Raw genomic sequence first — 27724 nt, forward strand, 5'->3', positions numbered from 1 at the left:
AGCCTGAGTGTGTTTGTGAGTGATAGGATATTTAGTAAACACATTTAGTGAGCTCGTATGCCAGCTGCACATTTTTCTAGAAAATATGCAAAGTGGTTCTCTGTAGAACAATGTTGTTCTTTTGTTGTTTCTGTGTACCCCTTTGAGAATCTGCTTTGTTCTAGAAAGAGGTATCTAGAGGTTGAGGAGATTCCGAAAAGATTAGACTTAACACTTGTATTTTTATTTTATTTTTTAATTTTTTTAAAGATTTATTTATGCATACAAGAACTGGGGGTACATGGTTACAGGCCAGAGATGTGAGGGGTGAGAGGATTCACCAGAGACAGAGTGGGGAACAGAACAGGCAGATCTACTGAAATACACTGCTGAGGGGAGCAGTGGGTGAGTCAGGAGAGGTCTGCTGCGCCATGTGGGTAGCTCCCTGGCTGCCCGGGGATTGAACTCTTGGCTGCAGAGGCTGCAGATAGCTTCGTAGGTTGCATCTTAACCCCTTGGGCCACCAGGGAGGCCCAACACTTGTATTTTTAAATACTTCATTCTGCCCAACTTTTCAAGACCTGTGAGTTGATCACAGCAACCTGTCCTGAAACAGCCACCTGGGGTTCATCAGAAAACAAAGAGATTTGGGGGATCTTTGTAGACTTAAATTATTTCAGTCCTTTGTTTTGTTTTTCAGGAAGAAAGAGGTGTGAATTGCTGGGATGGACCAAAAACCTGTCATAAGTAGATGTTGCCTATTATTACTAGGCTCATAAGATTGATTGTTCCCACTCCACACCACTGTTTACTGAAGTCTCGCCTAGTGAACTGAATTGGAAGAGAAAAGAAACTTAATACTACACTGGCATATTTCTTGACCTCATCCTCTGTTCACTCAGCACTTAAAATTTACTGATAATTGAATCTAGGGTAAATGTGACCATAAACCTACTTTTCTGGTTCTGGTGTAAAATAAATTGACCCACTGCCCGTCATTTCATCAGCAACCTGTGCAACATTGTCAATTATGTTATTTTACACCTACAGGTGTAATATTGCCTCCTATTCTCAATAGTCCTTTCAAGGCATATTATTGACAGAGCACTGACTAAAAACAGAATGTTAGATCCCAATTCCTACTTCTACCAGTTATTAGTTTTGACCTGGGCAAGCTTCTACACCTGTTCAACAGGGAAATTAATACCTGCCCTGTTGCCTCTGCCTGTTAATGCAAGGATCAGATGACATAACAGGTGTGCAGGTGCCTGGTCAAAGTGCTATATACCTGTACATACATTTCTTTTCAAAAAAACCTCTAAAATGTCAAAATCATAGAGTATTAGAGCTGAAAGGGATCTCAAAAGGGCAATAAGCACAAATTATGAAAGATGAAGAAACTGAGACCTGATATTTAAAAGATCATCAATAAACAACCCATTGAAGAAAGCCTTTAATAAACCAGTCAAATTCAATGACTGTCTTCATCATGTGACCTCAATGAGAGGTTCTTTTTGCTCTGTGGAAACTTTTAGTCCTGAATTAGCCTATCTAAGATATTTGCAATCCAAAGAGATTGTAAGTATATGAAAGTCAAGCTCAAGGCTAGAAATTTCCAACCAAACACCTTTTTGTCTGATTTACCCACTACAGTTCTTCAGGTGGAGGCACTGGGGGGTGAGAGGGAATTACTGCTCCTGTGTCACTGACCATCTAAAATGAATTATAATCCAGAGTTGGTCAGTTTCAGCAGAATAATATGTTTTACACAATATAAGATTCATACAAGAGTCCAAAATGGACCCCACAAAATGAAGTGATTCCATAGACTTTGCGTTAAAAAAAAATTAGTAAGCACTCACTTCTTTTATTTCTAATTCTCTGCTCCCATCTGGATTTGCTAATGTACAATACTCTGTTATTTTAAGTGGAGTCCACTGGCAAAATTTCTCCCAGCCATATCTCCTACTTAAATTAAACACTTAAAGGAAAAAATTAATAGGGAGAAGCAAACCCAGTCCTTCCAAACTAAGCATCAAAGCCTTGGAGTGTATCATCACCCCTCCCTTTGTCCTTACCAGTCAATTTCTGGGATCCTCCCCACTGTTGCCATAGAGACGGTGATATCACCAGCTTTGATTCTGATGTCACTCTTCAGTCCCAACAAGGGGGAGGTACATGGAAGGCTAGAGGAGGAAACAAGATCTTGAGCTGAGCAAGAACATCCCAGTATCCTCATTGATTTTTAAAGTATATTCTGGAGTCTTTTGTGGTTCACTATTGCAGTGCTGCAGAGGTAGGAAATCCCACTGAATGGATAAAACAGCCTATTTTCTGACCCTCTCTGGCTAAAAGGGGGCAATCAGTGGCAAGTGATGGGTGACTCTTAATGTTCAACCCAGCCTCTGTCTTCTGCCCAATTTAAATTTTCTGCTCATTTAAATTTTAATTTAAAATTAAATTAATTTAAATGAGCCTCTCCATCAGCACTATTACAGCTAAACCCACTACCTTTACTGATGAACTTTTCATTTGTTGTAGATTTGACCTGTTCTTCTTGACCATCTTTTTGGGCACATGAGTGGGGGCAGTCTTACTCCCTGCTTCCCAATTTGACAGTGAGACTGGAGACTTAACACTTGCTGACTTTTCCTCTTCATTGTGTGGCTATTCTAAAAGTTCTTTTCAGTGCTCTAATAACAAGATCAGAATGGTGTTAACTGAGACCCAATTCTTACCTACTTTCAGCCTCTCACTACAATTTCTGAAGTCTTGGCTAGAGAACAGAATTGGAGAAAGGCAGGATGTTTATACCTGTGTGGAGAAATTATCTGTACTAATGAGGCACTAGAGAATAAAGCTATTACTATGGGAAAGTAAAAGGGTGGAGAGCCACAGGAAGTGGTAGAGATCTCTCCACAGTGAATGGTGACACTGAAAGAGACAAACATGAGTGTATATGCGTATATGCACACACAGTCTCCTGGATCCTTTTGTAAACCAAATCAGTTGGAACTGATTTTATTTTATTATTTTTTTAAATTTTTAAAAAAGATTTATTTATTTATTTATACAAGCACTGGGTACAGTCAGAGGCACGGGAGGGTGAGAGAATTCACCAGAGCCAGAGCGGAGAGTAGAACAGGCAGAGTGACAAAGTACACTGCTGAGGGGAGCAGCGGTGGCAGGAGAGGTCTGCGCGCCATGTGGGACCCTCCCCGGTGGCCGGGGATGGAACCACGCTGCAGAGGCTGCGGGCAGCTTCGCAACCCAGCGCTCAACCGCTGCGCCACCGGGGAGGCCCTGGAACTGATTTTAGCCAAATTTATTGAGTGCAGTGTGCCAAGCACTGAGAGAAAGGGAATAATGTAAGCTTTTTCTAAATTTAGGAGTAAGCAATGGATACAGGATCTGTGGTCTGGGATTCAGCAACCATAGCCAAACCTCTATGCTCTTTATCCCCACCCTAGCTGCCATTCAAGACTTGCACTTCTCAATTACTAGTGAGGCAATAATCACATTGACATTTTAAAGAAATATTTTGGCCTGTTGGCCAAAGGACCCCACTATTGATCTTAGAAAAAAACATCTTCCAGGATGTCAGCCACAGAGTTGTAATATTTACAGGGTTGTATCCAATGGTTTTACTATTCCCTTTCTGGGCCTCAGTTTCTTAGTCTTTAAATTGACAGTGTTAGAATAAATGGTTTTTGAAGGTCTCTTTATCTTTACATTGTATATAGTTCACATCAACTTTGATAATTCAAAATGAGGTTACTAGCACCAGAATATTATTCACCAACTTTGAATTTAAGAAATATATTAATCCTGGGCCTCACTGGTAACGCAAGGGGTTAAGCACAGCACTATGAAGCAATCCGCAGCCTTTGCAGCACAAGTTGGATCCCCGGCTGGCCAGGGAGCAACCCACATGGCAAGGCAGACCTCTCCTGTCTCGACCGCTGCTCCCCTCAGCAGTGTATTTCAGTCAGTCTGTCTGTTCTGTTCCCCACTCTGTCTCAGGTGGGTCCTCTCACCCCAAACATCTCTGGCAAGTACCCCAGCTCTTGTATGCATAAATAATTTTTTTTTTAAAAAAAGAAATGCATTCATCCACTAACTGATTCCATTAAACTTGTTAGATTTTCCTTCCCTCTTTTTCATTTCATTGTGGGAAGTGTATACAGATTTGGAAGTCTGAATATCATTATAGTCAAAAAGATATTAAGTACCTCCTTATATGTGCTGTTAATCACGACAATTTAGGGAGGTGAAAGTCTAATCTTCATGGGTGCAGAAAAATATGCAGAAGACACAGAAAGTAGAATAAAAACATTAGGATATGGTTTACTGGATGACTAATAAGTGTACTTTCTTATGACGCTAATAGGTGTAAGCTTCTGAAAGAAGTACAAGAATATTTTTAAAAGGTTGATTTATTTTTTATTGTTGGGATAGGAATTACATTTATAAAGCTTTGGGTAAGTATTTATACCTTGGATAAATTTCTTTTTAATTATTTCTGTATTTTTGAAGTGATTACAATTTAATTTATTTTTATTTATTTTTTACATCATTGTTCATTTTTAAACAATATTTGCTTCCCCCCACCCCTCAGGTGTAGTCCCCATAGAGTTTCCTTCACCAGTGCACCTGTGCACCATCACCTCAGTCCCCTGTAATTTTCTTTTTTTTGTGCTGTCTTTGTTTGGTTTTGGTATTAGTGTAATGCTGGCTTTGTAGAACGTATTTGGTAGTATTCCTTGTTTTTCAATATTTTGAAAGAGTTTGTGTAGGATAGGCACTAATACACTGCTGAATGTTTGGTAGAATTCATTTGTGAAGACATATGGGCCTGGGATTTTGTTTTTGGGGAGTACTTTGATTACTGCCTCAATTTCACTGCTTGTAATTGGTCTGGTTAGATGTTCTATTTCTTCTTTGTCCAGCTTTGGATGATTATATCGTTCCAGGAATTTGTCCATCTCTTCTAGGTTGTTGAATTTGTTTGCACATAAGTGATCATAGTAATCTCTGATTATTCTTTTGATTTCTACTGAGTCTGTTGTAATTTCTTCTCTTTCATTTATAATCCTATTTATATGTGTTTTCTCCCATTTTTTCTTTGTGAGCTTGGCTAGAGGTTTGTCTATTTTGTTTATTTTTTTAAGGAACCAACTTTTGGTTTCATTGATCTTTTGGGTTGTTTTTTAAATTTCTATTTCGTTTATTTCTGCTTTGATTTTTATTATTTCCTTTCTTCTACTGGCTTTAGGGGTTTTTTGTAGTTCTTTTTCTAGCTCTTTGAGATGTGAGATTAGGTTGTTTCTTTGAGTTCTTTCTTGTTTCTTGATGTGAGCCTGTATTGCTATATATTTTCCTCTTATTACTGTTTTTGCTGCATCCCATACATTCTGGAAAGTGTTGTCCTCCTTGACGTTCAACTCAAAGTATTTTTAAATTTCTTCTTTGATCTCATTAGTCCAGTGGTTTTCCAGTAGTGTGGATTTCAATCTCCATGAAGTGGGAGGGTTCCTTGTTTTCTTTTCGTGATTTATTTCTAGTTTGATGCCTTTGTGATCAGAGAAGATAGTTGAAATGATTTTGATCTTCATGTGTCTGTTGATGTTTGTCTTGTGGCCCAGTATGTGATCAATTCTGGAGAATGATACATGTGCGCTTGAGAAAAATGTGTACTTGGATTTTTTTGAGTGCAGTGTCCTATAGATGTCTGTTAAGTCCATGAGTTCTATGTCTTTATTTAGGGCTCTAGTGTCTTTATTTATTTTTTTGTCTCATCGATCTGTCCATTGGTGAGAGTGGGGTGTTGAAGTCTCTCACTATATATGTATTTTCTTTAATGTCTGCTTTCAGAGCTGGTAATAACTGTCTAATATATTTTGGTGCTCCTTCATTTGGTGAGTATATGTTGATGAGTGTTATAGGTTCCTGATGTATTGTCCCCTTGATCATAATGTAGTGTCCATCTATGTCTCTTTTTTGCTTTCTTTAATTTGAAGTCTGTTTCATCTGCTATAAGTATAGCTGTTCCTGCCTTCTTTTTTGGTCCATTTGCTTGTTAGGATGGTTTTCCAACCTTTTACTTTCAGTCTGTGTTTATCTTTTGTAGTTAAATGTGTTTCCTGGAGACAGCAGAAGGATGTATTTTGTTTTTTAATCTAGCGTGCTACTCTTTGTCTTTTTATTGATGAGTTTAATCCATTTACATTTAGAGTTAATATTGATATGTTGGCATCTGTATTTGCCATTTTGTTTGTCTTTTTTTGTGATTTTATTCCTTGCTTTATTCTGTTCTTCTTGGTCATTCCTCTGTTGGTTTTGGCTTCAGGACTTCTTGTAGAATTTTTTTGGAGTGCAGGTTTAGTTGTAATGAACTTCTGGAGTTTCTGTTTGTCTGAGAAGGTCCATATTTTTTCTTCATAGAGGAGGGAGAGCTTTGCAGGGTGAAGTATTCTTGGTTGGCATTTATTGTCTTGAAGTTTGTTTAATATGTTACTCCATTCTCTTCTTGCCTGTAGTTTTTCTTTGGTGAAGTCTGAGGTTAACCTGATTAATTTTCCCTTGTAAGTTATCTGTTTCTTCCCCCTTGCCAGTTTCATTATTTTTCTTTGTCTTGAACTCTTGCAAGCTTTACTATTAAGTGTCTTGCTGTAGTTTTATTTTCATTGTGGTAATTGGGTGTTGTTCTTTCTGCTTGTATGTCTATATTTGTCTCCTTTTTCATACTTGGGAAGTTTTCTTCAATTATCTCCTTGAATAATTTCTCAGATCCTTTGTCTCTTTCTTCACCTTCTGGAATGCCTATAACTCTTATATTTCCTCTCTCCATGGAGTCTGATAATTGTCTAAGGATATTTTCATTCTTCTTCCTTTGCATTTCTTTCTCTCTTTCTCTTTTGGTTCTTTCTATTTCTGTATCTTCAAGAGTACTGATCTGTTTTCCATTTCCTCAGTTCTGTTTTCAATGCTTTTCCAAGGGCTTTGTCTCCTCCAGTAATCTTTTAGTCTCCTCCTTTTATTTCCTTTCTAAGATCTCATTTTCATTCTTCAGTTCATTGATTAATTTGTCTCATCTCATTATACTTTTTTTTTTTTTAAGATTTATCTTTACACAAGAACTGGGGCACAGGCCAGATGCGAGGGAGGGTGAGAGGATTCACTGGAGACAGAGCGGGGAACAGAACAGGCAGACTGAAGAAATGCACTGCTGAGTGGAGCAGCAGGTGAGACAGGAGAGGTCTGCTTTGCCATGTGGGATTCTCGCTGGCCAGCCGGGATTGAACCTGCGCTACAGAGGCTGTGGACAGCTTCACAATGCGGTGCTCAACCTCCTGCACCACCAGGAAGGCCCTCATTATACTTTTTAATCATGATGATTATTAATTCTCTATCTGACAGGCAGAGAAGTTCTTTCATGTCATTGTTGTTGAGTTCTGGTGACTGATTTTCTCTTTGTGGTGTGTCCTTCTCCTGCGGGCTTGCTTGGTTATTTGTATTTTTCCTTCTCCCTGCTGTTTGCTTTCTAATTTGTTCTGTGTTGGGATGTTGTGCCACTGGTGTTGGCAGATATCACTTTGGATTGCTCCTTCAGGAGTGTCAGAAACTGTTCATCAGACTGAGACCAGCACTAGTAGGCCAAAAGTCCACCAGAGTGTTGATGCTATGGCTGTGTTGCTGAACACTGTCTCTTACAGTTCCCTCCCTCCGTATTTACTCAGTTCCAGCAGGGTATCAGTTAGTTGGTGATTTTGCTCTGGTACTAGGTGATGCTAGAGACCTGTACTTGCAGATCTGTGCTTTTCCCCTGTAGTTCTCTGAGAAACTGAGGGGGAGGGGAGCACCTCGACTCAGGGGCTATTGCTCATGCTGGGTGCTGTGTCTGCCCCGTGTTCACCTGGCTGTGCCCACAGCTGTGTGTATCCCGTGCCCTGAATTCTGAACTCTAGTTCTCAATCTCAGGGTCTCAGATCCAAAATGACAGCTGTCATCCTGTGCAGTGCCCACTGTTATGGCACATCCCACATTCCAGATCCTGCACCTGGCTCTCAGTCCCAGGATGAGGTCTTGCTGCACGCCTTGTTTCTCTTCTTATCCGTTTGCGTGGCCCACCCCCCTCTCGAGCATGAGGGTGGTTTTGAAAACCCTGGCTTCCAACTATTAGGAAGTTGGTGATTTTGTTCTGATCAATAGATGGCACAAGAAATCTTTCCTAGTATCCTTCCAGAGCTGTGCTTTTCCCCGTGGGTCTCTGGGGAACTGAGTGGGGGTGACATGGAATGGTTCAGCGGTGTGGGGTGCTATGTCTACCCTGTGCTGTGCGTCGTGGGGATCCCACACCCCAAATTTCATGTCCCAGGTCTCAGCTCCAAAGCCCTCAGATCCGGGTCGCGGGCAGTAGCCCAGTTCAGTGTCCGCAGAAATGGCGCCTTTTGCACCCCGCTCCTGTGCCCGTGCACCTGGTTTTTGATTACTCAGTGAGGGTCATTCACCTCAGTGGCAGTTCCCACGTTGCTCTCCAATTGCCGCGCTTTTCCACACAAGCTTACTGGCTGGCCTTGGGCTATTTGCAGGTCTCAAAGCAGGGTCCTTATCTTCCTCTAATGGCCCCCAGAGCTGTTCACTCACCTCCATGGCGAGTTGAGCTGTTCACTCACCTCCACAGTTCCCATTTGCGGAGTGTGGTATCTGCAATAATTCCTTTCCATTCACAGTCCTGCTTGATCTGTAGTTTGTCAAACTTCAAGAAAGCCTGAATATATGGCTAACTGCCATAGAGAATTTCAGCAAGCCATTTCTTTTTGGTTCTCAGATTTTTCCATTTAAGACAGAAAAATTGAACTATCTGGAATTAAAAATAGGCAGTTTTCATATATTCATGCTTTCAGTAGATAATAATTATGCACCAACTTTTAGATAGCTGTTATGAGAGATACCAAGGTAAGTAGATGCATCTTCCTTTTATAAAGCCCTTCTAATTAAGGAGAACAATTGAAATACTAGATGGGATATGAAGGCTAAAACAAAATATGATGAAAACGGATGAGAGAGCAGATTCAACTAAGTATTTAGAAAATAAGGGGTGTAAGCTTTGACTTGGGCTATAAAGTAAGGGTGGGACTTGAACACTATTAGGGGATTGGGTAGATAATATTAGAGTATTATGCAATATTAGAGTATGATGCTCTAATGTCTTCTGTTTAAACTCTCATTGGAGGAAGTCAAAGGAGGTAGTTGATATTAATTGTGAATTCCCTTTATTTCTCTCAAGTCTTCAGAGTATTTTGAGATCCATGAATTTGGGACAGTGTTTTTTTTTTCCATTCTATTTCTTATTTCTTCTACCTGCAAGTTTGAGATTAGACTAAAAACATCACGTTTCTTCATTTTTAAATAAACCTATATGCCAGTAATTTGAAAATGGAAAATGGAAAAAATAGTCATTTCAGAAATTTCGATCAGAAGTTGAAACCTTTTTTATCATCTAGGAACCATTTTCTCAGTTCACCAAAAAAGAAAAAAAGTTTAAATTGTTTTTTTAATTTTAAAAGATTTAAGTTTGAATTTTTTTTTTATGCTCACCACTTACGTACTATATGTGAAAAATCTTGAGTTAAGTTAAAATCATTATTTGGTGTACTATATGAAAAATCTTGAATAAGTTAAAATTATTATTTGGTAATTAGTAAGGTTCATATGTAAAATTAGTCATTATTTGTTTTTTTCATTGCAGATTCCTTACATTACATGGCAGGAGGGGTGGGTAAACTTAGGGATAGTAAAGACAGCAACAAATTAATCAAGACCTTTTCTCATATCAGCACCTTTCATCAAGAGTAAGTGATCACATAACTTCCTTTTTATACTTAATTTGTATACTTGATTTTTAATTGTGATGTATAGTTTAAAAATAAATGAGTAGATCTTACTGGTTTTGTCATGTTTTATTAGATGTAATTCATTAAGATGAAATATAAACTGGAGAGTAAGAGACATGTTTGTAGCTCTCACTCACACTGCCCAGGACAACCTGGTTCCAGATCTTCTCATTCTTTGATCAAGTAATAATGCCTCTCATTCCTTTCTTCATGGTAATGATTCAATTATAAGAATATTCATATAAAATAGCTCCTCAGAGATAATATAAGGTTTAGTGTCAGAGATCTAAACCACCTTTTTGTTAGGGTGAAAAAAAAAAAGATATCTACTAAGATTAGAAAATCTCAGAGAATGGGTTTTAAAGAAAAGAATGGATAACTGTCTTTCTGGAGGTGGCCAGTCTTTTTCAGAGGATCTCTCCAGGCAAATCCAGGGCCAGAGATTCTCATTTCTAGAATCACATTAGTATCATGCAGGGAGCCTTTAAGAAATTCAGTGACAAATGCAGCGCTCCTGCCCACCAGTGACTATGCAGATGCTTCCCTTTTTCTTTCTCCTTTCGCTAATAAACTTGTCCTTTTAAAATGTTAAAAAAAAAATGGAAAGAAAAGAAAAATAAATTCAGTGCCTAAGTTTCCTCAACTCAAAACCATTGAAATAATGGTTGGGGGGGGTTATATCTCAAATTCAGTATTCTTAAACAGTTCTCTATGCGATTCTGTAATCTAATCAATATGGAGAACCCTTCGCTCACCAAAGGTATCTATTATATTACAGCATCAGGAAAAGTAAAAGAAACTTTCCCTCAGTTGTCTGAGGGATACAAACCCTTATGGGAGCAAAGAACAAGTTGCTATTGAATAATCGTATATTTTCTTTTTAATAATAAAAATATAAATCCATTTATAAAGAAGTTTATTTCATATGTGTAAACTGCATCTAATTTGTGTTGGTTTTATTGTGAGGGAGGATGTCTGCCCCCACCACAGTGCAAAGTGCTTTAAAAGAAATATTTCCGATTGATCAGACATTAACCCCCTCATATGTGCCACTTATTTCAAGTAATTCTTATGAATTACAATTTTGCTCTGAAAAGTTAGGCTAAACTTTCAAACCTTGCTAAAAATTTTAAATCAGTATTTTGTTGCCATCAAAATATGAATATATGTCTGTTTCACAAGAGTTTTAGATATATTGGAGAGGAAAAGCTGCCCATCATATTCTACCTTACTTATTGAGAAGTATTCATTTAGACAAAGTTAATAATGAAAGAAGGGACACTGCAGAGTGGAAGCCTGATAATGCAAGTCTGGCATGGAAAAAGAAGGCAAAGAGAAACTTTTCATACTTGAAGATGACCCGTGGCCAAATAGCATGATGATTAGCCATGTTTCCAAGAATGTGAAAGAGAGTACAATGCTGTGGGAAGTTCATGAGACTAAGACCAAAGACCAAAGGAGTATGTGGGAGGGGGGCTATGACGCTCAGTTGTGAGTTCAGGCAATGAAACAGCAAGTATAAGCAATTCTTTCAAGACAAAATGGCTACAAATGAGAGCAGAGAGAAGTAGCAGCTAGAGGGAAGCTTGGAGTAGAAGAAGACCATTATTTTTTTCTTAAACTTTTTATTATTTTATATATTGTTTAGATCATTCTTCATTTTTATACAATATATGCTTTCTCGTCTCAGGTATAGTCTCCATGAAATTCCCACCACATTTCACCCGTGCACCATCATCATAGTCCCTTGTGCTTTCCTCACCCCGGTTTTGATCCTACTCCCTCCTCTCTCCCTGCAGAATGTCTCTGGTTTATAGTTGTCTGTTGATTTTGATATTTACTTTAAAATAATTACTTTTTTTTCCAGATCCCTTATTTGGTTCCCCTACATTCCTCCTATAAGTGAAACCATTCAATATTTTTCTTTTTCTTTCTGGTTTATTTCACTGATTATGATCCCTTCCAGCTCCATCCATGTTTCTGTGAGTGGCATGAGTTTAACTTCTTTGATTGCTGAGTAATATTCCATTGTGTGTATATATGCCACATAGAAGAAGACAATTATAATAACTATCAGCTTTCTGACTTGGAAGACCAAGGAGAGATGGTGGTGCCATTACAGAGAATAGGGACTAGAGCAAAATGTTAGGAGGGTGATAGAAGAATCATCATTGAGAAGGGCATCTCTACGTCCATGGACAAAGGCCCACTGGATGGTGCATGTGCCTCCTCTCATCTGCTATTCTGAAGTTTGTCTGAACCATGGAGACTGAGAATTCCCCTAGCATCCTTGGCTAATTGGAGGAGGTTTTGCTCTTAAGAAGAGCTACTAGACTTATTGCTAATGTAATTAAATTAGTGTTCTAAAAATTAATTAAATGCCATATATTAAGAAAACAAGTTGGTGGGGCAAGAATAGGCAAGGGAGAAGTAAATTAATTTTCTTTTAATTATGTTGATATTTGAGTGTCTACTGAAAATCCAAAATGTGGAAGGTCTGTCAAGCAAAGACACAAAGAGCAGGGGCAGGTTATTTATGGCTACTTAGGTTGGTTCCTGAGCTAATTGATATAAAGCGCCTCTAGTTTATACCAGGTGCTGGCTTTGGCACTGGAGAGGTATATAAGAAACCCTTCTGCAGTTGAGAACCAAGGATGATGATATCTAGAGTTATGTGGGTATGAAGTTCTCTGTTGAAAGTATTGTATCTCTTACCTTATTTCTTCTTACTTATGTATGGCTCGTCCTTTTGATGACCCTTTTTAATTTTTTTTTTTCTACTACCAGATGTCGGAGAGGGTTGACTGGTTACAAAGCCAAAATGGAGTGTGCAAAGTTGATGTCTATTCACCCGGAGACGGCCAACCCCAGGACTGGAAAATGGTGAGTGTCAATCTCCTTATAAATACTGGGGTAGGGAGTCTCCCTAGTGGCCTAGCAGTTAAATGCTATCACCACCATGAACTGAGTTTGATTCTGGCCAGGGTGCTAACTAACATATGGCACAGCAGATCTCCTGTCTCACCTGCTGCTCCCCTTTGCAGTGTATTTCAGTAAATATGCCTGTTCTGCTCCCCCACTCTGTCTCTGGTGCATCCTCTCACCCCCTATACCTCTGGCCAACACCCCAGTTCTACGCAAAAATAAAAAAAATACTGGGTTAGGAATATCTGGAGTGCCTTTAAGAGTGGCCTTATTCTCTCTGCCACCATCATTCACCTCTTATTTTTGAAGCTGGAATTCTTGGTGGGAATGTTACAGGGCAACCCCAATATAAAATGGGTTACCTGACTGTAGGTCCTCATCAGTGTGCTTAAAGGGGACTTAAACTGCAGGCACACACAAAAGGTTAATCAGAGGTTTATTTACAAGGAAAGGGGAAATGAGGAAATGAACAAGGGAGAGAAAAAGAGGGAGATAAATTCTTAAATGCATCCTACCCATTCTGCTGACCTGGAATCCTAAATGACCCGCTGAGACCAATCACTGCCTGGCCAAGAGAGAGAGCCAAGAGGGAGAGACCCCACTCACATGGTGGGTTATATTCACAAAGGAGAAAACAGCTGCTTAACTCCGCCCTCAGGTCCTCCCAACCCCCTTTGGGGATCATGGGATTTGTAGTTCCCAGTGTCTTGATGAAGTGGGGGTGGAGTCCACAAAGTCTGTATGGAGTTTGCTCAGGACATCCATTCCCCCTAACAAGAGGACTGGGGGAAACTCCTTTAGAACAAAACTCCTTTAGAACAAAAAAAAAAAAAATTCCCATCTATAATTCTTTTGGGAAAAAGCATATAATATGGTATTTTGTAAGAGAAATATGCTATAATTAATGAAAAATCTATATATCATAGCTTTAAATTTTGTTTAATTTCCAAACATAAAGGAATTTAGTTTCAAACAGGAATGTTTCCAAAGTTTATAAAAGATATTTTCTGAAATGTGGAATGCCTCAAAATTCTCAAGCTGTAAATTCTCATCTAAGTAATATTGCCATTCTGTCTTCATTCAATAAACATTTATTAAATCCTTAGTATAGGTAGTATAAGTCAAGGTCCAGTCAGAAGAAGAAAAGCACACAGTAATATTTTATTTTTTTAACATTCTTTTTTAATTTTATATATTTTTTACATCATTTTTCATTTTTGCACAATGTATGCATTTTCATCTTAATTATATTCCCCATACAATTCCCACCCTCCTTATTTTCACCCTACTTCCTCCTCCTCTCCCCATGCCCCGGGAGTGTGTCTCTGGTTTATAGTTGCTTGTTGATTTTGATTTTTACTTTATTATAATTAATCTTTTTCCTGGTCCCTTATTTAGGTTTTCTAAATTCCTGCTATGAGCGAGACCATCTGGTATTTTTCTTTTTCTTTCTGGCTTATTTCGCTGAGCATGATCCCTTCCAGCTCCATCCATGTTGCTGCAAATTGCACGAGTTTATCTTTTTTGATTGCTGAGTAATTTTCCATTGTGTATATGTACCACATCTTCTTGATCAGATCATCTGTTTTTGGGCATTTGGGTTTTTCCATAGCTTAGCTATTATAAATAGTGCTGCTACAAACATAGGGGTGCAGGTGCCCTTTGGAATTAATGTTTCTGTGTCCTTTGGGTAAATCCCTAGGAGTGGAATTGCTGGATCATATGGAAGCTCCATCTTTAGCAGATTGAGGAATCTCCACACAGCTTTCCATAGTGGTTGGACCAGTTTGCACTCCCTCGCCAACATTTGTTGTAGCTAGTTTTTTAATATGTGCCATTCTCACTGGTGTAAGATGGTATCTCATTATAGTTTTGATTGGCATTTCCCTGATTACAAGTGATGCTGAACATTTTTTCATACGGCTGTTGGCCATTTGCATTTCCTCTTTGGAGAAGTTCCTTTTTAGTTCTTCTGCCCATTTTTTGACTGGATTCTTTACTTTGTTTTTGTTGAGTCTCTTCAGCTCTTTGTAGATTTTTTGTGATCAGTCCTTTATCATTACTTTTGTGTGCAAAAATTTTCTCCCAGTGGGTGGGGTGTCTCTTTGTTTTGGTTACTCTCTCTTTTGCTGTACAGCAGCTCTTTAATTTGATGTAGTCCCAGCTGTTTATCTTTGCATTTGCTATCACTGCTTTGGGTGATGAGTCTTTAAAGAAGTTGCTGAGGTATATGTCATGCAGTGTTTCGCCTATATTTCCTTCTATATATTTGGTGGTTTCAGGTCTTATGTCTAGTTTTTTAATCCATTTTGAGTTGATTTTTGTGTATGGTGTGAGGTAGTGGTCAAGCTTCTTTCTTTTGCATGTAGCGACCCAGTTTTCCCAGCACCATTTATTGAACAAACTTTCTTTGCTCCTTTGTCAAAGATTAGTTAACTGTAAATCTGTGGGTTTATTTCTGGATTTTCCATTCAGTTCCATTGGTCCGTGTGTCTGTTCTTGTTCCAATACTGTGCAGTTTGATTATTATGGCTTTGTAGTATAGTTTGAAATCTGAGAGTGTGATGCCTCCATTCCTCTCCCTTTTTTTTCAGGAGAGCTTTGGCTATTCGGGGTTTTTGGTGGCTCCATATGAATTTCATGAATATTTGTTCTATTTTTTTGAAGAATGTCATTGAAATTTTTATTGGCATAGCATTTAATCTGTAAATTGCTTTTGATAGGATAGCCATTTTGATAATGTTAATTCTTCCAATCCATGAGCAGGGGATGTCTTTCCATTTCTTTGTGTCTTCTTCTATTTCTTTTCTTTTTTTTTTTTTTTTAAAGATAATGAACTTTTTTTTTAAGATTTATTTATTTATTTATATGAGCACTGGGTACAGTCAGAAGCACGGGAGGGTGAGAGAATTCACCAGAGCCAGAGTGGGGAACAGAGCAGGCAGAAGGACCGAAGTACACTGCTGAGGGAACCAGCGGGCGGCAAGAGAGGTCTGCGCGCCAATGTGGGACCCTCCTCCAGTGGCAAGGGAGCAGCCGAGGATCGAACCGACGCTGCAGAGGCTGCGGGCAGCTTCGCAACCCAGCGCTCAACCGCTGCGCCACCGGGGAGGCCCTTCTTCTATTTCTTTTAACAGTGTTTTATAGTTTTCTCTATATAGGTCCTTTACCTCTTTTGTTAGGTTTATTCCCAAGTATTTGACTTTTTTTTTGTTTCAATAATAAAAGGGGTGGTTTTCTTGATTTCTTCTTCTTCAGATTGATTGTTTGTATATAGAAGGCTACTGATTTTTGTGTGTTGATTTTGTATCCTGCTATTTTACTAAACTGATTGATTAATTAGTTTTTCTGTGGAGGTTTTGGGGTTCTTATGTATATTATCATATCATTTGCGAATAGTGATAGTTTGACTTCTTCCTTCCCTATTTGGATCCCTTGTATGTCTTTCTCTTGTCTTATTGCTCTGGCTAGGACTTCCAGTATTATGTTGAAAAGCAGTGGTGAGAGTGGACATCCTTGTCTTGTTCCAGATCTTAAAGGAAATGCCTTCAGGTTTTCACCATTGAGAATGATACTGGTTATGGGTTTGTCATATATGGCTTTTATGATGTTGAGGTATGTTCCTTGTATCCTGAGAATTTCAAGGGCCTTTATCATAAACACCAGTAATATTTTAAAAGAATTAATATTTAGTGTTAAACTTTTAAATGAATATTAATAATTTTAAATTAAAATATTAAAATTATTCCTATTAAAATAATTTAGCGAGAGTTTACTAGATTAACTACTGACAGATTTGCAAAAAATAAAAAAAATAAAAAAGGGCCTCCCCGGTGGTGCAGCGGTTGAGCGCTGGGTTGCGAAGATGCCCGCAGCCTCTTCAGCGCCAGTTCGATCCCCGGCTGCTCCCCAGCCACAGGAGGAGGGTCCCACATGGGCGCAGACCTCTCCTGCCGCCCGCTGCTCCCCTCAGCAGTGTACTTCGGTCCTTCTGCCTGCTCTGCTCCCCGCTCTGGCTCTGGTGAATTCTCTCACCCTCCTGCGCTTCTTACTGTACCCAGTGCATGTATAAATAAATAAAAATAAATCTAAAAAAAAAAAAGACTCTAAGAGTTCCAGAAGTAATAAATACAAATAACAGCTACTAAATCAGGCTGAGAAAGAGTGAAAGGGAATAGGAAAACTCCCCAAATCTCCCTCTCCCTCAGCCGTGCTGCTTCAGATCTCTTTGGAGAGAGACTGTGACAGGATCACACAGCCTGCTGACACCAAAGACGCCTATTTTAGATTCAGAACTGGATTTAATTCCTAGCCCCTGTTATGCAGTAGCCGTGAGATGCTAGCTTGTTTATCTCACTACTCTAAGCTTCCTGTGAAAGTGGAAGAGTAATACCTAACTTAAAGGGTGTCCATGAGGAGTAAATGAAATAATGTTCTTAAAACATTTAGCACTGTGCCTGGCAAAAGCATTGAGCAAGTTGGAGCTACTAAATATATGACATATGGCAATTCAAATACCAAGTTATTCATTAACGATGGGAAACGCTGTGGTCATTTTCCACATCCCTCCAATAGTAACATGGATGCCTTACATTTGATAGTAACTAGGATACCTTATATACAACCTTATTTTAACCTATGTTCAAGTGATTATAGATTACAATATGTAATATGTACATGTAGTTAGTAGTTAGTGTCCACCAAAGGAATCTGTATCACTCAAAACTAATAAATAGTCCACAGATGTTAACTCCTCAGCTATAAATCTGATTAACTTAGGTGATGTTGAGTTGGAAGCCATTTAGTTTATCAAGATTGGGCGGTATAGCCTGGCAAAGTGATTAATTATGTACAATTGTTCTTGGATCTTCTAATTTTTAGCAAACTAGATGTCTGATAAAAGACCTGAAATAAAACTGATAAACCATAGAAAACAGTAATTATTATCACTACAAGAAAAATCTGATTCCATGCAAATGCTAACCCTGCTATGTAGCAAATGGCTGTCAGATCTCAGGATAGATGTTCCATGTGATGCAGGGTGGTAGCCTAAAGCATGGCCTGGAGTCAGACTCCCTCTTTGGAATTCCTGCTCCAGCACAATTAGCTGTATAACCTCAGATAATTGACTGATTTAATCTCTCACAGTTCTTCAATTTCCTCCTTTGAAAAAATGTGGATAATAACACAGCTAGCAGTTAAGTGTACTCTGAGAATATTAAATGTGCTAATCAAGTTGGAAATACTTGAAACAGTACCTGATTCATAGTAAGCACTTAAATACTACTGTAATTATGGTGATGGAGCAGTTAAGGCTTGAGAGAGGTGATCTTTGAGGTTGTCCTGAATATCCCCTATCTTTACTTATTATAGTCGGATGAATCCTTGTCTGTTTTTAAGGATGCCTCAACTGATCCTATCAGAGTGCTCAGCTGGCTCCGCAGAGACCTGGAAAAAAGTACAGCAGGATTCCAGGATGTTCGTTTCAAGCCTGGAGAGTCATCACTAGGTGGGGAAGAGACCAGCTCAGGAGATCCTCGCAAGACATTCACTGTGAACTATTACAACACCACCAACAAGGGCAATCCGGGGAGACTGCATTTTGAAATGAGTCACAGAGAGAATCCACCCCAGGCCCAAGATGCGAATCGTTCAGTAGACGAAGTTTCCTTCTATGCCAACCGCCTCACAAATCTAGTCATAGCCATGGCACGCAAGGAGATCAACGAGAAGATAGATGGCTCTGAAAACAAATGCATCCATCAATCACTGTACATGGGAGATGACCCCCCACCCGCCAAGAGCCTGAGTAAGGTGGCATCAGACCTAGTCAATGAGACCGTCTCTACATGTTCCAAGGCTGTTGCCGATGCTGATAAATCTCCTGGCTCTGGTGACAGAGCCTTGGGGTCATTACGGAGTCCCCCAAATCTGAGATACAAGACCACTTTGAAGATGAAAGAGAGCACCAAGGAAGGCAAGGGTCCAGATGATAAACCTTCTTCTAAAAAGTCTTTTTTCTACAAGGAAGTATTTGAATCGCGTAATGCCGGTGATGCCAGAGAGGGTGGAAGGTCAGCCTTACCTGCAGAGAGGAAGATATTCAGAGGGTATGAAAGGCCTGATGACTTTACAACTTCTGTTAGTAAAGGGATCATGACCTATGCCAACAGTGTGGTGTCTGATATGATGGTCTCCATCATGAAAACGCTGAAGATCCAAGTGAAGGACACAACCATTGCCACCCTCTTGCTTAAGAAGGTGGTGATGAAGCACGCAAAGGAGGTAGTCTCAGATCTCATCGACTCCTTCATGAAGAACCTCCACAATGTCACAGGGACACTCATGACCAATACAGACTTTGTTTCTGCTGTGAAAAGAAGTCTTTTCTGTCATGGAAGCCAGAAGGCGACAGATATCATGGACGCCATGCTGGGTAAGCTGTACTCTGTGATGTTTGTTAAGAAACCTGACGAAATGAAAAACAAGGACAAGTATGAAAGTTATTCCCTTGTCTCCATGAAAGGAATGGGAGACCCGAAAAGCAGAAATGTAAACTTTGCAACAATGAAATCTGAAGGTAAATGGGGGGGGAAAGTGTGTATCCCTGTCTGCAAGCCAGAGAAAGAGAAGAGTTGTATTGAAACTGTGGGTGAACACCTTATCAAAGAGGGACTGACCATGTGGCATAAGAGTCAGCAAAGAGAAGCAATGTCTCCAGATTTCCAGGGTGCCCCATTGGCAACTCCCAACAAACAGTATAAACCTGCACCAGACATTCCACTGGGAGTTCCCCTGGATACTTGCAACCTCAGCCCTCCTATGCAACACCCAGAGAAACTTGAGAACTTTATGTGTGATTCAGACTCCTGGGCCAAGGACCTGATCGTGTCCGCCTTACTTCTCATTCAGTACCACCTGGCCCAGGGAGGAAGCATGGATGCACAGAGTTTCCTTGAAGCTGCCAACAACAACAACTTTCCCCCCAAGTCCCCTTTAGTGTCTGAAAAGTTCAGCGGTAAATCTCCTCATGTAGGAGATGACCAAGCATCAGCGGAAAAGAAGGATCTAATGAGTGGTTTTTTCAACCTTATCCGGAATTTACTCAGTGAGACCATTTTCAAGAATGACTGTAGCTCTGATAAGAGTTCAGAACAGCCAGTTAAGGAAGATAGGCAACAGTGTGAAAGATCTGTAACCCCCTCGCCCATAAAACTATATGAAGGTGATGAGACTGGTGGTACCCTTGCTGGGTTAACCAAGGTAGTCGCCAACCAGCTGGAGGGTCACATGAATGGACAAATGGTAGAACATCTGATGGACTCAGTGATGAAATTGTGTCTCATTATTGCCAAGTCCTGTGATCCCTTGGCAGAGCTGGGAGATGATAAGTGTGGGGATGTCAGCAGGCCACCTTCAGCCCTACCAGATAATTTATATGAATGTTTACCAGGCAAGGGCACAGGGACAGCAGAAGCGCTCTTGCAGAATGCCTATCAAGCTATCCATAATGAATTGAGAGGTATATCAGGACAGCCCCCTGAAGGGTGTGCAGTCCCCAAAGTGATTGTCAGCAATCACAACCTAACTGACACAGTCCAGAACAAGCAACTCCAAGCTGTACTTCAATGGGTAGCTGCCTCTGAGCTCAACGTCCCTATTTTGTACTTTGCTGGTGACGACGAAGGAATCCAGGAGAAGGTAAGGAAGTAGAGTCAGAGGAATTTGGAAAGATTTATTAAGAGTTAATTAGGGCTTCAAGTTCTAAAGATAGTTCCAAGAAATGTAGAATGGGGTCAGTAGGAATATGAAGATCCTGCCTCTTGGCAGGACAATGGTTAAAGGGATATTAGATTTTTTCCAATAAGAAGTACATCACAAGGGGAAAAAAGAGGTATAAATCTCATTTTTCTCTTTTATTTTCTGCATGTTTTGGTGGGAATGCACAGATGAGGAATCGCTAAGAGATTTGGTGAAAGAATCAGTTAAGTCTGGGCTTTAGAATGAATTTTGGATAGTACAGTAGCACCCAAAGGATGAGAAGGAGCTGCTTGCTGGGAACATCCAGAATGTGTTGTGAGGTATACATACATAGTAACTAGCAGAGGGACTATATTCAAACAGCTTTAGACTGATAAAAAGTGGAAAAAGAAGCATATAACATACTCTGTCTCATGAGTATGTTATATGAAACAGGCTTTTGTTCTGCTAACCATCCTTTAAGTCAAGCCTATCATACGTAACACGCCGTACTTTCTGGTTCTAGATAATTCTGAATTATAATGCCTGTGATATACTTGTCTAAAATAGGGACAGTAAGCTTGCAGTCCTTCTCCAGGCAACACACATACAAGTTCCCATATATCTTTGCTCACTGTAAAAGATGATCATTATAATTTGTTAATGGAAAAGAGTAGAAAGAATGGGCAACAGTACACCCAGACTTCAACTAATGAGTAGAGTTGCATTGAACAAAAGTATATTTTTAAGAACAGTTGGATGAAATATGTACAACAAAGAAACTACTTAAAAACTATCAGAATTTTTTTTTTGGAAAGAGATTTAATTAACATATATAAATGTTCCATGCTGATGCAGATGGTTGAGCCCAGTAACAGTGGTATGTCCATGAACACAATTCCTTTAAACAGATTTGTAGCCATTTTTGAATAAGCAATGTATTGCATAGTTCAAAATCAAAAGGTGGCACAATGAAAAATAAGGACTTTTTTTTAATCATACTTATATGCGTATATCTTTTTTAAAAGTTATATATGGTAATACTACAAATAATGTATTTCTGTATATATACACCTTCCAATTCTAGCTATATCCCTATGGAAGTTATGTGCGTGTGCGTGTGTGTGTGTGTACATATATCAGTACATCCAATATTTGTTACACTGAGTAATGTTGTATACACAGATCAAATGTATCTGTATGTGCTGAATACCTAGGAAAAGAATTTTAAAGTCACATTTGGTATAGATTTCTGAGTTATCTTTCAAAGAACTTACACCAATTTACATGCATATTAAAAAAACACAGGAGTGCCTATTTGCCATACTTTAACGAGCAGTAAATGCCAAACTTGTGATCTTCGCCAAATGTTGGCCTCCTTTGCATTTTGTCTTAAAAGTGAGAGTGAATGTGTTTATGAATGATTGTGTTTATGAATGGGGTCAGTAGGAATATGAAGATCCTTTTTGATTTTCCTTTTTCATGAATGATTTTTTTCATAACTTCTGCCCTGTTTCTGTTGGGTTGTCTTTTTCTTATTAATTTGTTAAATTTATATACATACATGTAAGGAAATCAGTCTTTATGATATTAAATATATACTTTTTGTTATTGGTCTTTTGGTTGGCACTTTTGTTTTGTTTTGCCATACAGAATTTTTTAAATGTTTATGTAGTCAAGTCTAAAACACTTTTTCTTTTATATTTCTTGGATTTTGTGCCACATTGTGGCAAATTCTGTTAACAGAACTTTCCCATGTTTTCTCTTTTTATGTTTACTTACATCTTACTTACACATCTTACTTTACATCTTACTTACACCACTTTTTATTAAGTGGTTTACTTACACCACTTTTATGTTTATTTACATCTTAAATATTAAGTTATTTAAATATTTAAGAGACATTTAAATCTGATCCATTTTGAATGAATTTTTATATAAGGCATGAGGTAGGATGCAATCTGTCTTTTCCAGATAAATATGTCTCTGGTTCTTTTTCTGAACTTTCTCTTCTATTCCAGTGAATTCTTCTGTTCTTACTATTTTAATACCATACTATTTTAATTCTACAATTCTATAATGTTTTAATATCTGATAAGACTAGACACCCTATATCTTTATCTCAGAATTTTCCAGGATACATTTCTAGTTTCTGCCCCCAGCCACAGACAGTGAATGTGCTGTTTTCTGTTATCGTAGATTGCCTTTCTTCCCAACATTTTATGTAAGTCATAACATATGCAATTTTTCACTTAACATAAAGTTTTTGAGGTTTATCCATGTTGTAATATGTATCAGTGTTCAGTTTCTTGTATTGATGGAAAGTATTTCATAATATGAGTATATACTACCTTTTGTTTATCCATTCACCAGTTAATAGACGTTTGGATTGCTTCCAGTCTTTGCTACTATGAATAACGCTACTGTGAACATTCACTTACATATATTTTCATTTCTCTTGGGTAACAAGGAGTGGAATTGCTGCACCTTATGGTAACTATGATTTTTTAAAAACCTGTTCTCCAAAATGACTCTACAATTTTACATTCCCAGCAACAAAGTATGTGTTTGGATTTCAGTTTCTCCACATCTTTCCCAAAATTATTCTTGGTTTTATTATTGCTATTATTAGTGATCCTCTTTGTGAATCAATGTGCCAACCATACATTAAAATATCTAAGGATATTGAATATCTTTACATACTCATTAGCCATCCATATGTTTTCTTTGGTGAGTTTTCGCTATAAGTCATTTACCAATATTTTGACAGGATTGATTTTTTTCTTGTTATAAAGTTAAAACAACTCTTTATACATTCTGGCTACAGGTCCTTTGTCATATATATGATTTGCAAAAAACTTCTCTCAATCTGTGAGTTGTCTTTTTACTTAGTATGGAGTCTTTCAAAGGACAAAGTTTTGAGTGATAACATCTAATTTATCATTGTTTGCTTTGCTTGCTTATGTTGTTGATGACATAACTAATAAATCTTTGCCTAGCTCAGTGGTTCTCAACTTGAGGCAGTTTTGCCCCCAAGAGACATTTGGCAATGTCTAGAGATATATTTTGTCATCTCAACTGGGAGCAGGCTTGTTACTGGAGTGTAGTGCTGAGAGGCCTCTTCTGCTGCTAACCATGTGGTAGTGTATGGAAGGCCCCATGGCAGAGATTCAGCTCATAAGGTTGGTGGAGCCAGATTACAATACTGACTTATCCAGAAGTCATAAAGATGTTATCCTTTGTTTTCTTCTAAATGTTTGCTAATTTCAAACCATTTCGAATACATTTTTTGTGTATGACATGAGGCAGATGTCATTTTAATATTTGTTTTATTTATTTTATCTTTCCTTCCTGCATTTTTTGGTATTCCATTTTATCTACCAACTTTCTAATGTCGAATGGGTCAGGATGTCCTCTCAACATCTCATTTGAGTGCTTACTGCCTCAGTTGCCCAAAGTCTATGTGGTCTCTCTGCTCTAGGCCGGGCTGGCCCTCTCAGCCCTCTGTGGGATGTTCTGCCCTTCACTGCTGCCTCCTCTCCTTTCCACAGCTACTTCAGCTCTCTGCTGCCGCGGTGGAGAAGGGCCGCAGCGTGGGGGAGGTGCTGCAGTCGGTGCTGCGCTACGAGAAGGAGCGACAGCTGGACGAGGCGGTGGGCAACGTCACGCGGCTGCAGCTGCTGGACTGGCTGATGTTGAACCTGTGACCGGCTCCACCTGCCACTTTCCCTCCCCCTGTGGCCCGCCTTCTTTCTCACCTCCACAGCCCCCACCCCAACTCCATATTCTCACAGAGCCCTCACATTATCTACCTAGCACTCTCATCAAAGAAAGATCATCGTATGCTACTCATTGGATTTTGCAGATTTTCCTGTCCATGCAAGCAAGGACGAAAAATTAAAAAATTACAATTAAAGGGCCCCAGGTGTTTGGTTTCCTTGGCTCAAAGGGACATGACAGTAAAGAAATCTCAGGAATGAAAAATAATCATCCCTCCTTCAGGTGTTGCAGAAGCAAAACAGTGCCAGGCTGAGAGGCCTGGCAAAGACCATCAGCCTGTTCCCTGCATATTCCCCCCAACTTGTAGCTCCCCTCCTCTACAGTGTGCCCACAAACGAGCCACATATATCAAAAGTCATTTCAGCCTTTTATCATCATGCAACAGGAAATGTTTTCTAATATCCAGCCTAAATCATTTGGATTATGATATTCCTGTTCCCTCTGTAGAGCTATAGAACTACCATCCACCTTAGCTCTATTCACGGTTAAAGATAGTTGGTGTCAAAAAGGTTCAGAATACCTACGTCCCTGTGCACCTACTGTCTGTAGAACCTGGGACAAGACACCTGTTAGGATACTGCTGACTTGTTGCCCCACTTAAGAAACATTTTCTGTTGTTAATTCTTTTCCTTCTGGAAACTTTATGTTCCTCTGGGGTTCTATACCTCTTGCATGTGCTGCTCAATTCTGTCAACCCCATATTTATTTTTCCTAGAACTTTCTCTTGAACCTCTTATTCTAATGCTAATCATCTTCCCTGGGTGTTATCATCCAAACCCGTAGCTTCAGTGACCTGGCATCTCCCCTCGTGGAATATTAGGGATGAAAACTGTGAAGCAGGTATATTTTCATTTGTTTGTGAAGTTATGATGACCTTAGTACAGAGAGAATTTTTTTTAAATATTTATTTATACAAGCACTGGGTACAGTCAGAAGTGCGGGAGGATGAGAGAATTCACCAGAGCCAGAGCCAGAGCGGGGAACAGAACAGGCAGACTGATGAAACACACTGCTGAGGGGAACAGCGGGCGTGGCAGGAGAGGTCTGTCGCGCCATGTGGGACCCCCGCGGGGGGCTGGGGATTGAACTGGCGCTGCAGAGGCTGTGGGCAGCTTCGCAGCCCAGCGCTCAACCGCTACGCCACTGGGGAGGCCCACAGAGAGAATTTTTACAAGAAATTTAAGCTCAACCGTATAGCAATTACATATTCCTGAGGATAAGAATTAGAACGGCAAATACATCAGTGGATGTGATTACACTTAGGGGCAGCGGGTGAGTATACACATCTTTTGTTTGTTCAACTTTCCTTCTTTAGGAAAGCCCTCTGTCCCACCACTACTACCAGATATGAACATCAGTGGTCATCTTACCTGCTGGCAGAGCTGGTCATCACTATGAAGTTACCATGTAAAGAAGCTAGGCTAATAGATGGAGAGGGAGTCTGAGCTCTGTGAGCTTATTTGTGTTCTGAGAGCCTGCTGTGTTTGAAACCACACTTAACTCACCCCACACTATCTCCCCAATTATATAAACCAGTGTCCTGTGTTATTTAAATTAGCTTGATTTCATAAGCCAGAAGGAAAAAGAAAAATATCACATGGTTTCACTTATAGCAGGAATATAGGGGAACCAAATAAGACATCAGTGTCAAAAAATAACAGTACAAAACACAACAAAACAAAAACAGACAATTATAAATCAGAGACATCCTGCAGGGGAGGAGGAGGGAGAGGGATCAGAGGGAGGGAGGGAGGAGCACAGGGGACTGAGGTGATGGTACACGGGTGCATTGGTGAAGGAAACTATGGGGACTACACCTGAGGGGGTGGGGGGAAGCAAATATTGTTTAAAAATGAACAATGATAATTAAAAAAATAACAAAAAATTACAATTAGTTTGATTTCAGCTTCTATAATTTTCAAACAAGAATCCTGACATAGTTATGTCTTGGAGAAGAAGAAAATTTTATTTGGGGTTCTACTAATGCTATAACATTGAATAATTAAAAGAAGCCCCCACCACACATCTACCCCATGTTTTATCTGGTGAGGGATGTTAGGAGGGAGTGAAGGACATCCTCTTATCCTGCATGTAAGAGGAATCACGCCAACTGGCCATGTGAAGAGGTTGTTCTTTTTTTTTAAAAAAAAAAAAAAAGCTTTATGCATTAAAAAACAACAATCTGAAATATTGTACAATATTAGTGCCGTCTCTAATACAAATGATTGGTGGAAAGAAACAAGACACACCCTCATCAACAGTCACACAAGAGGCGGTAAAGTGTTCAAGTTCCTGGGGGAGGAGTTCTTGCCTTGTTGTTCTGTGGAGGCCTTGGACTCCTCTGGCCTGACAGCTGCCTCTGGCTTTCTGGAAGCTTCTACTAGATGAGGCAGCTGGACACCTTCAGCTGGACACTGAAGAGAGCCCTGCTGATCACCTGAATTTTGAACATGCTTAGGGCCGCCATTTTTTACCTTGATTGTAGTCTCTTTTTTGATTACATCTGCCAGGAGACAGAAGAAAGTATTCAAATGTGAGTTATAGTCCAAATGCCCACTAGGCTTAGGGGAAAGTTTGGTTATAATGATAGAAAAACAACTCATTGGCAAGAACATTCTATGTTCTAGGCTTTACTCTAAGCACGTCACACTAATTCATTTGTTGCTTTTCAGCAACCATAGAGAATGGGCACTACTCATGCTCATAAATGAAGAAACAGCTTACGTAAATGGCAGGGCCAGAATTTAATCCAAGGCAACCTGATTTCCATTGTTCTGTGCATAACCACTAGGCTATAATATTGCATATAAAATATTTTTTCATATTGCCATAATCTGATAAAAATTCAAAAGTAATTACTGGGCAGAGAAGGACATAATGGAAGGAAAGGTAGAGAAAGGGAATTAAAGACAGAAGAAAAATGGAAAGTCCTAATGATAAAGGGGAAAAAGAGAGGAGAACTTAGCTAGAACCACACTTCTGAGGGAAGAAAATTCTAAAGTAAGAAATGGTAAGCTGCTAGTGATGTATTCAGAATAATTACTCAAAGTTGAGTTCAGGGGGCCTCCCTGGTGGCTCAAGGGGTTAAGTCTCAGCACTATGATGCTGTCTGCAGCCACTGCAACATGAGTTCAATCCCTGGCCAGGGAGCTGAACCGCGTGGCACAGCAGACCCCTCCTGACTCGGCTGCTGCTCCTCTCAACAGTGTATTTCAGTCAATCCGCCTGTTCTGTTCCCCACTCTGTCTCTGGTGAATCCTCTTATCCCTCACCCCCTGCACTTCTGGCCTACACCCCAACTCTTGTATGCATAAATAAATAAAATAAATCTTAAAAAATAATAAGGTTGAGTTCAGAGAAATTGGCATGCAAATCCTCCAGAGATGTCTGACTCCTGGACTGTG

At 39.4% G+C, this 27724-nt stretch overlaps 2 protein-coding genes across 2 annotated transcripts in view; one reads left to right on the forward strand and one right to left on the reverse strand.

The window, feature by feature from the left end:
- Window positions 1-12662: 12662 nt before the first annotated feature.
- On the forward strand, window positions 12663-24247 carry AKAP3 (A-kinase anchoring protein 3; the record flags this gene model as incomplete). Its single annotated transcript, XM_084255832.1, has 3 exons — window positions 12663-12758; window positions 18201-20501; window positions 24092-24247. The coding sequence occupies 3 exons, from the start codon at window positions 12663-12665 to the stop codon at window positions 24245-24247; spliced, it is 2553 nt and encodes an 850-aa protein (XP_084111958.1).
- A 2334-nt stretch (window positions 24248-26581) lies between these two features.
- DYRK4 (dual specificity tyrosine phosphorylation regulated kinase 4) overlaps window positions 26582-27724 on the reverse strand; it is a gene marked incomplete at both ends in the record, with an annotated part of 33729 nt that continues 32586 nt past the window's right edge. Inside the window, one exon of the mRNA XM_084256105.1 lies at window positions 26582-26823. Within this exon, the coding sequence (XP_084112231.1) occupies window positions 26582-26823 (242 nt within the window). The remainder of the gene's footprint in view (window positions 26824-27724) is intronic.

The sequence above is a fragment of the Talpa europaea genome (assembly GCF_964194135.1).
Source record: "Talpa europaea genome assembly, chromosome: 15".
NCBI lineage: Eukaryota > Metazoa > Chordata > Mammalia > Eulipotyphla > Talpidae > Talpa > Talpa europaea.